General features: G+C 36.2%; 2 protein-coding genes across 10 annotated transcripts in view; one reads left to right on the forward strand and one right to left on the reverse strand.

Moving 5' to 3' along the window:
* The window catches only part of ORC4 (origin recognition complex subunit 4), a 113,083-nt gene extending 99,719 nt beyond the window's left edge, over positions 1 to 13,364 (forward strand). For 5 of the 9 annotated variants that reach the window (XM_029224511.1, XM_029224508.1, XM_029224516.1 and 2 more), the window contains 3 exons: positions 1,113 to 7,631; positions 9,842 to 9,967; positions 12,226 to 13,364. In XM_029224511.1, the coding sequence (XP_029080344.1) occupies positions 1,113 to 1,301 (189 nt within the window). In that variant the 3' untranslated portion in view covers positions 1,302 to 7,631; positions 9,842 to 9,967; positions 12,226 to 13,364. The remainder of the gene's footprint in view (positions 1 to 1,112; positions 7,632 to 9,841; positions 9,968 to 12,225) is intronic. The other 4 variants (XM_029224512.1, XM_029224509.1, XM_029224513.1 and 1 more) reach the window with 4 other exon arrangements.
* The window catches only part of ACVR2A (activin A receptor type 2A), an 86,171-nt gene continuing 75,720 nt past the window's right edge, over positions 4,114 to 14,564 (reverse strand). Inside the window, exons 9-11 of the mRNA XM_029224507.1 lie at positions 12,217 to 12,355; positions 8,973 to 9,103; positions 4,114 to 7,893 (exon numbers count right to left, since the gene is read on the reverse strand). Of these exons, the coding sequence (XP_029080340.1) occupies positions 7,699 to 7,893; positions 8,973 to 9,103; positions 12,217 to 12,355 (465 nt within the window). The 3' untranslated portion in view covers positions 4,114 to 7,698. The remainder of the gene's footprint in view (positions 7,894 to 8,972; positions 9,104 to 12,216; positions 12,356 to 14,564) is intronic.

Raw genomic sequence — 14,564 nt, forward strand, 5'->3', positions numbered from 1 at the left:
ATATTTGTCTGATAGTCATAGCTTGTGGGAGTTGTATGAGTGGAAAGGTTTAGCTGAGCACTTAAATTTTTATGAGTAATTTGAAGCTGCTCATTTCTACCTTTTAATTAAATAAGAAAGTATTTTGCTACCTAGAAATACTTTAAATCTCCTCAGTTTTATTCAGCCAGTACCTGCAGCCTCTAGTATTTTCTCATTTTCAGAAATTAATGGTGTCTGAACTGTTTCTCTTTTCATCAGAAGAATTTTTATAGTACATAAAGAATATATCCCAACAGTATTTTTCACAATGAGGCTTAAGAATAGAAAGCTCATAATCTATTTCAGTGTCTCAGTATTTAATGGTTAGTAGGTCATGATTTAATGGGGTTTTTTTAATACATTAATAAAATACCTAAGACAACAAACATGGTTAGAAAAGACATAATACATGAATGTTAGAGGTAAGAGGAAGCAGACAGTAAAGAGCCCTGTTAAGGTGGGGAAGATGAAAGAAAGGGACTTTCTGACGGGTTGTAGTGGTCTCTGTCAGACTTCTTAGGGAAACAGGAGCCTGTCTTTTCCTCCATACCTGTACCACTCTGCTGAATCATTTATTTATAGGGTTAGGTGAACAGGTGTACTCCTACAGGTCTTTCCTGCCTCCCTCTCTTTTTACAGCTGTATTAAACTTTTACACAGCAAAGTCTTACAAAGGTAGAAACAAAATGTAAAGGCGAATTTGAGTAACCTAGGCAATTAGTCAAAACGTCCTGGTCTTATCAGATCTTAGGTTTTTATAGAGAACTAGAAACTGTGAACTTAAATACTGGGAGTAGGTATGACATAGAATGAGGTTAGGAACAAAAACCACGTTGTACAAACTGAATTAAGTTTGCCCTGTTTATATTCAGTGATGCAGGGACGGATAACTGTATATAGACACTGCCTCGTGTGATGTGTGAAGTTTTTATGAGGTTGATGAGAGTTGTTTTTGAACTTTACTGATATCTATTAAGTTTTGTTTCCTGGTACTCTATTCCACAACTGACCAAAATCCTGACTGTTCTCTGAGTTAATGTTGTTTACTTTACTTCCCCTATTCAACCTAAACTATTTCTTTCATCTTTCAGGCCTTTGAACATTTACAACAATTAGAATTAATAAGGCCCATGGAAAGAACATCAGTAAATGCACAGAGGGAGTACCAGCTGATGAAACTACTTTTGGATAATACGCAAATTATGAATGCTTTGCAAAAATACCCTAACTGTCCTACAGATGTTAGGCAGTGGGCAACATCCTCCCTAAGCTGGTTATGAATATAACCATGGCTTCAGTTGTGGAGTTTCAGGCATACTTCTCTAAAGAATGTTGTCCTTCAACAAGATATGTTATTACATTTTCTTATATTTATAAAAATGTATTTTTGTATTTATGGGAGACTGTTACACATGTAGCATCATGGCTGTGCCTTGCCTTTGAATCACGGCACACGAGCAGTTACATGATTTATAATTCCAGTAATTTAGATTATGTTGTAGGTAGTTCAAAAAAATAAATATGACTATTTTAGGGATTGAATCATATGCTTATTTAACACTTGTGAAGTATTTATGTGGTACATTTGAAGAGTTCATTTCAACCCAGCAGCCAGATGTTTTTACAAACCTTAAACAAAGCAGTAAAGAAACAATGGTAAGAGTTGAGGTGTAATGAGTAATCTTTTGGTCCTTTGGGAGGTGCTGCAGTTTTTCTGTATTTATGGAAATTTGGGATTCTGTCCCAGACCCAGGTCTTCTAGTTCAGGAGACTGATCAGTTTGGCTAGAAGATGGTTTACACGGAAGAAAAAAGCAAAAGGTTTGAACATTTTCTTCCAGGCTTCTTATAATATGGTACTCATACCATCTACAGAAGAATCTTTTGTAGCATGTTTTAAAATGCAGATTCTGGGGCCTGTTCTAGGGACTAGCATTTGTCTTTCTGACACAGGCAGTTTAGGGGATCCTGTGAACCCACCCCCACAGATAATGGAAAGTGTATGACGATGCTAACTAAACCTGCTTGTATCAAAATGTGGAGCCCTAGGAGGGAGGAACGTGGGGATGGCAAAGCATCAGGAATCCATGAACTAATGCTGGTATATGTTTAAAATGAAATTTAGTAAGCATTTGTTACGTGTTAGTGACTTCATTTATTTAAAAATATTTGATTGTCTATTATTTTCATGGAAGGTTTACTAAAGACAGACTCCCTATCCTTGTGCAGTTTGTAATCCTTTTAACTGTCAAAGACCTTATGATATTTAGTTACTGTTGTTTACAGGTGAGAAAACTAACACAGTAGTGGCCCTGTCCAGAGGATTGACAGACCCTGGAATTCAACTCATTTCGTTGACACCAAAACTCAGTAATGTGTTCCTTACCATGTATTTTTAAAAGTATACTCTAAAAAACTATTTACGTGGTTTTTAAGAAGTATTGCGTTTAGAATGGAATATGAGATTTCTGTGCATAAAAATAGCTCTTTAGTAGTTGCAACCTGTTCTTTGTATACCGGCATTCTAAGTTTTCAGATCACTGTCATTTACTTTTCAGCAGTGTATTATGAAAGCTACGGCTTGCACCCTGGTTCTATGCAATAGTCTACAGATTTTTAGGAGATATTTTGAAAAAATACTTCCCATGGTGGCATCACTATTACCAGAAGCAAGGATTTTGCACTTGAGCTAAGATTGTCCCTTTAAAAATTCTTCTCAACTGTTTAGAGAAGTACCCTCTGCTTAAAGGCACTGACCATAAAAGCACCCAAAGAACTGGCTTGAAGATTGCAAATTTTTATCAGCTTAAGATGCCACTAAAAGTTTGAGAGCCCTCACCTGCCTTACAGAACATCCATCAATATCAGTGAAAGAGCTATGAAACACACTAGAAAAAGTAGGTTAGCAGAAGTCATACAAATGAAGCACATGCCTACATTTCAAGGGCATCTTTTTCAGAGGAATGTTGATGTACCCCTTTCCACATTCCCTAATACAGAGAAGCTAAATATACTTAAAATTTTTTAAACTAACTTCATCTCTTAAATTGCTTAAACCATCATGAATAAAATAAAAACCAAATCTGAAAAAGCCCTAGTAAAAAGCTTTCGAGAATAAACAAATATGGCTTAAAGATATTTTCATTTACTAGAGGAGGAATGTAGCCTGTTAACAGCACAATCAAAAGACTGAAAACCAGGTGAGGAGGAATGTTAGCGCCATCAGTGCAGTTTTCACTCGTGTGATTCCCTCCAGGTGCCCTACCAAAAACAGGATCTTATTAAGAAAAAAAGTCTTTCCAATTTTGTGGACATGCATGTGAATGACTCTGAGGAGTTAAGAGCTCTTGGTCCAAACTTACCACATCATAATGCTATATGTGTTGATTATATACTATTAACTGTCTGAAGAATCTGTTTTGCAGAACAACGCTGTGGAAACAGTTTCGGTCTTTCTGTAGAGATTCCTTGCAGATTCCACCATGGTTTGCATTTTCATTTGGTTTTAGAAGACAACGCAGGTTCTTTCAAACCACCATAACCTAAGTGTTGCCCTTTCCTTCACCTTTACCCCCCCCAAAATTGAGAATCCATGCGTGTGAACTGTGACGCTCAGTGTGACAAGGTAGGGCTCTTCCACCCCCACTTTCTTCGAAAGTCACAGGATAAACAAAAGAATTTGCAACACTAAAAATGTAAATGAATGCTAGCTTCCTTGGTGATCTCTCTCACCGATTACCCTAAGTGAAAATACCAGAATTCTTCTGTTCAACTGGTAAAGTAGTTATAGTTGGGAAGAGTAGTTTATGTCTTTGATGTCTATTACCTAAGCCACTTTTTTTAAATCTCCGTATGAAAAGACAAGGGAACTAAGGCCATTTAGCCTCTCTTAAAATTGGCAGGACCAACATATGTAGTTTAGTGGGAATACAATCTGCTTACACAACAAAGGAGGGAAATGCCACAACTGACAAACCTCCCTTTCACCTATCCCCATTCTTGCAAATCTCAAGGTGTAAGCCTCACTGTAAATTATAAAGCTACTGTTCCCCTCTTTAAGAACGTATAACTAAAGAAAAACTTCATATGCAAATCATACCATATTTATTTTTTTATTTAACTTGGGAATGGAATGGGGATAGCATACATTTTATTTGTACAATATTTAACAATCACTTACCCAAGGTGGGGTTTTATGGGACTTTTTTTTTTCTTTTTTAACTTTTTGTTAAATACTTGCAGAAAAAATAGCAAGTACAATTTGACAGTAGTACAACAACCTGTGCCCAAAACACTGACAAGAAATACAGAGTAAAGCTAAAATAACTGTTTACCAATATTTTGAGAGGTAACAGATAGGATATGGGTTGAGACTGCATAAAAAATGTACTGCTGGTTGAATATCTGAGGTAAATGATGTTCAATCAAGATGCTACTTGTATCATTTTGCCCATAAATCAGTAAATAATTTTATGCACATTATACCAAATGTTCCTAAAAAGTAGTATTTTAAAAAGGTAAAAAAGAGAAACTGGAAAATATCCGTGGTGAAGCATTTTTTTAAAACAGTAATCAGTTTATTCCACTAAACTATCATCTGGCCAGGATTTCTCCCCTACCACCTGCATTTTACTTAAATGTAGCTGTTACCTAGGAGTGAGGAAAGGGGGAAGAACAGATTCTTTTTAGTTTCATGATATATGACTCATTTTTAAGTTATAAACTTTTTTTTTTTCCTGATTGTATTTTCGAAACATCACCATGAAGGATAGTGCAAGTTCATGGGACCAACAATTGTGAGGCACAGTCTCTGTTCTGGAATTCACAAGGTACCTGTAATAAACATTCAAACAAGAATCACACATCACATGCTAAAAACTTCCTAGCATCTAAATTACATACAGGAGCTGTGCAGGGCATAAACTTCGAATAAAGCCAAACACTGGTTAATCCATCAGTCCTATGGCAGTTGATCATAAAGCATTCCTTACACGGAGATCTGGGCAAGGTAGAGAGTATAAGTTAGAGCAGCAGTTCTGATGGGTGTCATAAAGGCAAAATACAAGACGAATCATAAGGAGCACCATACACATGAGGAAAAAATTACTGGGGTCTCAGTGTACCCCAAAACAAATCATTTTTCTTTTTTTTGATCTTTCTTTTTTTCAGTATCCCTAAGCTCAAAGTTTTTATTAACTTGCCCACTTACACTGACTGTAAACCAAACATGAAAATGCCCTGCAAAAGAAAGTTTTAACAAGACTAGGTATCAGGACAGGTAGTCACTGGAACATTCTTATTTTACTGCTTATAAAAAGTATTTTTCTGTCAATGTAATTCTCAAAAGGATACAGGTTTTAAAATTGGTTAGCTAGAGTTTTAAGTACAATACCCAGGATTTCTAAAAATTTTTTCTAACATGAAGAGAAAACTTTATTTTGTGAATAAGTGGTCTTATAAAGTTTATCTCTAAGATTCACATAAGCCAAACATTCATCATAATATTCCCTTTTGTTTTCTTTTGATTTGATTTTTTTTTTTTAACTTTTAAAAACAAACAGGATTGTTCACAACAGGTAGAAATTAGTCTTCAGGAGATTTAACAATTCTCATGTATGAACATTCTCATCATTTTCCCTTCTTAATTAGTTTCCAAGTGGAAGCAAAACCAAACCAAGAAATTGAGAAGCCAAGTACTTTTTGAAATAAAGGTGAACTCAACATTGAAATGGGAATTCTTAGAAATACAACAAAGCCTTGGGTACATTATGTGACCAAGAGCACAAAGTTCTGTATGGTGTGTGGCACACAGACAACAATGCTGTTATTCTTCTTTCCCTCCCTGCTTAAAGGAGTCTTGTTGACCTATGTATTCTTTATAAATAATATAATTTATTATTCCCAGAGATTAAGTGCATGTTTTATGTAAAATGTAGTGTACTGTGTGGTTAAATAGCCATTTGAAGATAACACATTCACAGTGAGCTCCTGATAGTGACATGTAAAAAATTCTTTTATAAAATTAATGTATGGATTTTAAAATGACCTGACAAAAGTACATAGCATAATACTGGCTATTTGTTGGTCATCAGTAATCCAGAAATTCAGGAAATTAATGTTTTACTTTGGCCTATAAATTTGAGAAAGAATCCAATTATATTCTAATGTAATATTGTTTTGAAAAGCACTTTGGCACCTACCTACCGTCAATTCCATTTTCTTATCAAAGATAAGGCATGAACTATCCTAAACTAATATCAGGGTTAGTTGTAAAAGCAATTCGTGGGAGGCGGCTAAGCTATGTTACCTATATCAACATTGGTTACCTCTAAATGTCATTGCATATTTTAAGTTATAAGTTTAACTTGTTATCCCTGATTTGTTTTAAAGCAGTAACATCTGAAATCTGTGCTTAAAAATTTAAATCTCTATCCTAGGATAATTCTTGACATATCACAGACATCAAATATTACTCTGACAAGATGGCACCAAGCAGAAATATAGTGTTAAAGTTACAAGTCTCGAAGCAGAGAGTGAGGAATTCTGGGTAATGACACTTCCTGAGGTGATCCTAAAACAGTGATAAAGAATGTCCCACACACTGTTTGGTGAAAAGAAATACACTACAATTTTACATATATAAATAGGAAAAAAAAAAATCTATTTTAAAAGAATAAAAATGAAGAGCTTTCCAGTGTTACAGCTCACTTTAAAAAATTTAAATCATGCTTTAAATTTTCAAATAGTCCCCAAGCACAGCACACCTAGAAAAATATGTAGGTAAGTATGCAACATTTTGGGACCTGGATATAAGATGAAGCTTTAAAATATGGGAGAAAGAGGGGAAAGACACCATTTTTTCATTTCAAAAAACAGCACTTTTTTTTCCTTAAATCACAAGCTAGCACAAGAAAAGCTAAAACACTGCTTTACGAATGGCCACTTACTGTTGGCACTAAGCATAGCTTACCTTTTTTCTTAAATAACACAGTGAATTTGTAATACCTTGTTACAAAACGGGTCAATTTATTATTCAAATTTTGTTAGTGTTTTCAATTTTATAATTTAGCAACCGTGGAACTGAGGTATACCTTGTTGAGGGAGGTTAAAGTAATGCTTGGAAGCCTCTTTACTGTACCCCACTTAGATGACTTTGTTTATGTACACAGAACAGCAGCACACTAAACATTCACAAGCTGTGTCATATTGGCATTACAATAGTCATTTATAGAAACACAACAGCAAATGCAATAAAAACAAGTTACCCTTTTTAAAATCTGAAATGAAAAGTTTTTGATTTAAAAAAAAATAGCAGTAGTTCATTTAAGGAATTAGTGTCTTCGGACAGACATTAAGAAATCTGATGTCAGTTTTCAAACACTTGATTAGCCAGGTCCAAAAAGATCCTTGATTTGGAGAGGGCCACATTCTTCATGTACACTTCTTCAAAAGTTTCTTTTTAGAGTTTGCAACTTTTCTCTTAGTCTCATGTCCTTCATGTCTCTGCTACAGGCAATGCCATTAAGTCTCCCAGAGCCACCTTTTGAAACGAGGGTCTTCTTTCTGAGATGTCCAGGAGACATCCTACTCATTTCACACGGAAAATAAACTGTAAGCAGTTTCGTTAGCAGCTCCAGTTCAGAGTCCTGTTTCTCAGTGTGTACACATGGTGCAACCATCATAGACTAGATTCTTTGGGAGGAAAGTCAACATTTGTCACCATCGTGACCACTGTTACAATGTCCTCTGTGGTAATGATATTTGTTAGTCTTTGCATCTGAGTAATTCTTTCACCTACACATCCAGCTGATAACCTGGCTTCTGCATCGTGATCCCAACATTCTTCTATCGTTTCACAGAGCATTGCCATTCCCTAAAAAGGAAAAACACATTCAAACACCACATCAGTTTTTGTTTTCTATTAGGAAACAGACTAAAACTCTCACAAAGAAATTGCTATTTTTGTGGGTCGAAGAAAGTTTCAAGATTAGACAAGTTTGATATTTGTCAACATTCACTTTTGAGTATTATATGCAGACACATGGAGAAAAGCACTGAGAGAAATCAATGTTTTTTTCTGAGCATTGGGACTATCACAGCAGGTGATTTTTTTTTCGAGTACAATTGCTTCACAATGTCATGTTAGTTTCTGCTGCACAGTGAAGTGAATCAGCCAATATGTATACATATATCCCCTCCCTCTTGGACCTCCCTCCCCCTGACCCAATCCTACCCATCTAGGTCTTCACAGAGCACCGTTTCTTTAATTCCAAAAATCCTTGACCATTGTTCATAAACCAGGTAATTTAAATGCTAACCTTTGAATTGTATTCAAAACCGAGGCTTTAAGAAGTTTACCAATTTTTATTGTTTTCTTAATATCAGTATTTCTACCTTGCAGTTAAAGTAGGAAAAAAGGTTCGAAAGCCAACCTTAAGGATTTTCTACCTGGCTTTATCCGTGTTTCTAGTTATAGCTAGACCAAAATAACCAGGGCAGTTTTGTTCCACCCTTCACCTACCTAGTCTCTTAAGTTCTTAAGAACTTGAAAATCATCCAGTCCCAAATCAAAATGCAAAAACTGTCATGGAGAGGAGAAAACTGGGCGCTTCACTTTCTTAAATGACCTGGGAGGGTGGTGATCAGCAAGCCTACCCGACTACCCGCAGGCTCAGAGCCAAGCACTCCTCCCCCTGGGAAGATCTCCAGATGGGGGGCACACTCAATCTGCACAAGAAAGCCCACAGAGCTGAGTGCCCCAAGGCTCTGACCTCACCACCTCCCTCACCAGTGAACATAGCCTTAATTCTGTTGTTTCTAGAACTCTAGTTCAGAATATCCTGTATGAAGACCACCACCTCAGAAAAAGAGAAATGTGCAGAGATATCAATCATTCCTCTGAAAAACATTTTTTATTGGAAATTCAAGTGCAAAGCTAACTATATAACTTACAGCATGTTTCTGCCAATAATCTCTTAGAACAGGCCTCTTTTTTTTATGCACAACAACTTCCTGCATGTCTTCAAGAGAGGGATGCTGGCCAATTTCCTCCTCAAATGGCAACATGTATTCATCTACAGGTCCTGAAATGTAAAAAAAGGGGAAAAATCATTTTAATTCAAACCTTCCTAACTTCCAAACTTGAACAAGCTTTCTAAAACACACTCTGAATCACCTTTTCCCAACTGTCATATGCTATAGTGACAGGAGAGAAACAAACCCTCAACTGTACTTACACCGCAGTGTAATGCAAACTTTAAAGGAAATCAGAAAGTCTCATTTGGCATGTAACTCTGCTAAGGACTGTGAAAGGAGCTTTATTACCTGTTGTATAAGGAATGCCTATCTCTGTTTGTATATAGCACATAGGGAACCATGGATCTCTGCATATTAAGGACATAATAGCTCTTTAAGGTACCCACTCCTCTTGCAATTCAGATCAGACTGTAAACAGTAGTGCTTTCATCTCTGAAGATTTTGGGTTCGGTCTGCTATAACCATTTTTATTCTGACATGCCCAAACCCCCTACACACTCCACATGAGGAATTATGTACCCCAGAATCACACCTCTTCTCTGCCCTCACAGGAGCTGCCAGATATTGTTTTTTTAAAAAAAATCACAAATGTACTCTACAAAAAGGATTCCCAACAAATCAGAATGTGCCTTCACAGACAAGCAAGATTTATTCTACATGTTCCTTTTTTTCTTTGGCCTACGCAAATATGGAAATTCAGTCAGGAGTTCGTAATAACTAATAACTGATGAGCACTTATGCTGACCAGGAACTTTATATTATTTACTTCCATTTTATCTTCACAGAGTGAAGGTGGCATTACCCTATTTTACAGATAAGAAGCTCAAGGAAAAGTTCCATCATCTGCACAAGGGCACACACAGCTGTTAAGTGACAGAGCTGGAATTTGAATCCACCTCAGTGACTCTAAGGTCCGTGCTTTCAATCACTAAACTGTCTCCCGTTGACAGAAATTGGTCGCTAATGAGCAATTTCAGTGACCAGATGTGTCTGTATATAGACATAAACCTTGTGTAAGTTCTCAGAACACACCAAATACTCCTGCATAGAATATAAGTTATAAACAGCTGATCAAGAAGGAGGCCATCTAACTCAACCCTGTCTAAATATAAGAATCCTTGATGGCTGGATAGTCAGTCTCTGCTGAAGCATTTCCAATCACTTAGAGTACTGACATTCTAAGGTGTCTATTTAACCCTTGCTACTCGAAGTGTGGTCCACAGGTCCAGCACTGGCACTGATGGGGTAGCTTTTGGAAGAAATGTAAATATCAGGCCCCACCTCAGACCTACCGAGTCAAAATCTGAATTTTAACAAGATTCCCAGGAGTTTGGTTTGCATGTTAAAGTTTGAGAATCACTGAACTGAACCATCAACAATTAGCCATCTAAAAAATTGAAAAGCACTTACGTTAGCAGTGTTCATACTGTCCCCTCTGCTTCAATTTCTGACTTGAATCAGAAATGCCTGACTCTGAAATTGAGTATTTCATAGCACATGCAAGGCATTTAAGAAATGTAAGCATCTATCCTTATCCTATTCTTTTTCCATAAAAACTTCCCTGATAACCTCTCCTCCCCACCAACAAAGCAAGTCCTCACACCTCTAAGCTCCCATAACACTCCCTTAACATTTCTCAGGTATTAACATTCATCCAAAAACATCTGCCTATGTAGACAATTCATACTTACCTTACTCTGGAGTTAATTGTCCAGGATACATTTTATCACCTTAACTAAACTGTATATTACTTGTGTATCCCCTATAACACTACATCCAATTGGCTTGCTTTGGAGAGTTCATGTTAATGAAATTCTGAAGAAATATATTTTCCTGTAACATCTGCCATCTAACCTACTTGTGCCTCCATAAATGCACGCAATAAATGCATTTTTTCTTCCACTTTGAGCCAAAACACACTGAACAGCTTACTCTTCTTCCTATAGACTTCTAAGCTAAAATTATATCCAAATTGCTTCAACCTCTTAGGTTCTGGATCCATTCCCACGCCAATTTTGGAAGAATGAATGGCTGTCCATTCCTGAGCACTTTCCACTAAATTCCCTTTAAAAGCAGAGTATCCCAAATCAAGTTTCATATACCAGAGGTAGTCTGTCCTACACTGAGAAACTATTACAGTACTCAGAAAATATTCTTATAAACATAGGTTAAGATGGTTATAACTTTTATAAATTAAAGTTTTAAAAGATCAAACTAATTTACTTGGTTTGGGAGTTTAATAGGAAATTTGCCTTATATTCTCATATCCAAAAAAGTGTAGTATAATTGGAGAGAGTAGAGACCTTCTGAGGAGCACTAAAGACAGAATACCTACAACGCTATAATTCTGTCACACTAGGAACATAATATGCAGGTTCATAATGAGTCAATCAATGTAAATATTTTTAGGACTTGAAAAGGACTTCAAGAACAAGGACTAGGAATCCCTTAGAACCAAGGTGATGTGCTAGGGAATGTAACTTATGTTCACAATAATGTCTGCATCAGATCAGACTTAACAAAGCTTTAAGGAGGCAGAATCTAACTTGTGCTGTAACACACACTCAGTTCTGGGTCATGGAGGATAGAATGGTAATTCAATCCATCACAGGAGGGCTGAACAGACAGCCTGAGTATCCTGGGAGGCAAAATCCCCCGACTCTATGTGCACCTCCTCTCACCCAAGAGTTGACTTTAGCTCTTAGGTGTCTCAGGACCCTCGTGATCTTACCAAAGTAGCAGCCCTCTCCCTGAATCTGGATCAGAGTTTCAAATCTTGATTTCACCACTTATCACTCTGCAACTAAAACAGACAAGCTATTTAATTTCTACTTAAAATTTGAGCATCAAATTCCTCACAACTGAGGTGATAATTACCTCCAAAGTTGTTTTAGGAAATAAGCTAAAGGTATGTAAAGTGCCCAGCAAAACATCTGGCAATGGTAATGGATCAATACGTATCAGTACCTTTCCTCTCCTGCCCTCCCCATCCCCTGCCTCCTGAATTTTCTTTATGCTACCACCTCTTGGAGTCTATTTTTAAAAAATTGTACTTTAAAATATTACCTTTGAGAGTAATCAACCCTTTTCATACATGTGTAGTAGGTACAGGTATACATATATATGTATATGTCTTTTAAAAAAATATATGTTCCCTTACCATCTGCAGCAGTACAGCGAGAAGCCAGTTCCCACAGGACTAATCCCATGGCGTACATATCTATCCTCAAAAATGCATCCCTTTGGAAGTTTATAGCACCCTCTAATACCTCTGGAGCCATATACCTTCGGGTACCAACCTGAAAAAGATGTTGAAAGCAAGCAGCACTTACTAACTTTGTGAACTAACATTTTATGATTTTGTAAAGAGAATCAAAACCAAGTGTGCTCTAATATTAGGTAAGATAACTAAATTATGACTACCAGAATTTTATTCCATTTCAAGTAATACAACAGCCAAGACCCTGGAAACAGTGGATGCAACCATCAGTAGGGACTGCTTAAATAAGTAAGAGTACTTATGCAGCTCTTAAAAAAAACATGAGGTAAATCTATAAGGACAAATATGGAAAGATTTCCAAAAATACTGTAAGATGAAAACAGCAAAGAACAAAGCAGTATATATACTAAGATCCCTTCTGGATACACTTAATAGATATATCAACAGACATTATGCTGGTCTAGGCTTCGACTTTTTCCCCCTTCTGGAAGTAATCACAAGAAACTGAACAATGGTTATTTGTGGAGAGAGGCTGGAACAGAGAAAAAAGGCTGTATACTTTTTAACTGTACATTGTTTGAAATGTATCTTTTTTAAAAAAATACTCCTTTTGAGAGTTTGTACGAAAAAAAAACCCTAATAAACATAAAATGAATTAGCCAAGTACAGGATGGATAAACTTTTTAAAGTTCTGTTTCCACAAAATCTATGTATTTGTTTCTTCATGAATTCTGTCTTAAATTCTTTATTGATATCTGTCCCTAACAATCTGGTATTTCTTAGTAATGTAACTATGGTTACTAAGCTAGCACAGCTAACTTTGGTTGGTGCTTGACAAGATTCATATATGAACACTTAATTTCTGTGAGATAGGTGGTTAGATTAATCCACTTGAGTTTAATAGGTCTAGGGAGCGGCCCAGATACTGGTATTTCCAAAAGCTCCATAGTTAAGTGACTATGATCTATAGACTAGAAGTTGGGCAATTATCTGCAAATATACATATAAAGAGATGTTTAAGAAAAAACAAGGATAGATCACTAAGACACTGAAGTTCAAAAACCCAAAGTTTTTAATTCATTTAATAAGGAGAACACTTTAAAGAAAGGGTAAAAAGGTAGCTTTGCCTTTTTTGCTACTTTAAATAACTATTTTAATTGTACTGTAAGTAAGCTTTTCCCAAAATCTACTTTTCTCCTGAAGATAAATGTTATGCCTTCCAAAGTACTTCTTTTCTTATGAAATGATGACATCTTCCTTTTTAGTATAAAATGTCCTCTCTTTTATAAATTGATGATGATATTAGAGAAAAATGTTATTTTTTTTCCCAGTGTTCTTTGCAATATATAAAATATGCAATAACAAGCATTTTGAAACTTTCTGGTCCATGAAATCTAAAGTCAAGGAATCAGTGATGTATTATTCATTATTATATATATATATGTAATTATTATGTATTATTAATTATTTTTACCCTCGTCATGTAAGCCAATCATGAGGGCATTAAAAGATATGAATGAAGGGAGATTAGTTCGGTGCTTTGCGATGACCTAGAGGGGGTGGGATAGGGAGGGTGGGAGGGAGACTCAAGAGGGAGGGGATATGGGGACATGTGTGTGCATATGGCTGATTCGCTTTGTTGTGCAACAGACACTAACACAGTATTGTGAAGCAATTATACTCCAATAAAGATCTATTAAAAAAAAACTTGAAAAAAAAAAGATATGAATGAATCCCCAAATTCTTTTCTTACAAAAGGGGGGAGGTTTATAAGGTACCAAAGGATTAAACTCTTCCCAAAATTTAGTCTTAAGGTAATCAGACAATCAGCTCAGAAGCCTGGTCCTAGGCTTCCTGCACAATCTCCCATCTCAGTTACATTCTCCACAAAACTGCCTTCCTTCCCAAATACATATGTTGTCAACTTTTCTAGAACTATGACTGCTGACTAAATTCTTAAATCATTAGTCAATGTTGCCAAAATGTGTTGTGCTATGTTCTTGGAGGTCAGTAGGACACACTGGGCAAAAAGAAAGCTGAGAATCAGATGATCAAATAATTTGCCTGAATTGAAAGATGAAGTACTGATTGTGCAAAATCATTTGGCTTTGTAAGGAAATATCACCTTTCAGGTCAAACTAGTTTGAAAACACCTTTCCTAGAGCCTCAGTTTCTGAGAATAAAATGTATGGATAATGTTCTTTTCCTCTTTGGCTTCCTTAAAGGCTCCCATTGCTGAAGTCTCTGTGCAGACCTTGGTTAGTAAAATTAAACTCCTCGCTCAGGGC

The sequence above is a fragment of the Monodon monoceros genome, unplaced genomic scaffold, assembly GCF_005190385.1.
Source record: "Monodon monoceros isolate NGI ecotype Baffin Bay Population unplaced genomic scaffold, NGI_Narwhal_1 Super_Scaffold_16, whole genome shotgun sequence".
In the NCBI taxonomy this organism is placed as follows: domain Eukaryota; kingdom Metazoa; phylum Chordata; class Mammalia; order Artiodactyla; family Monodontidae; genus Monodon; species Monodon monoceros.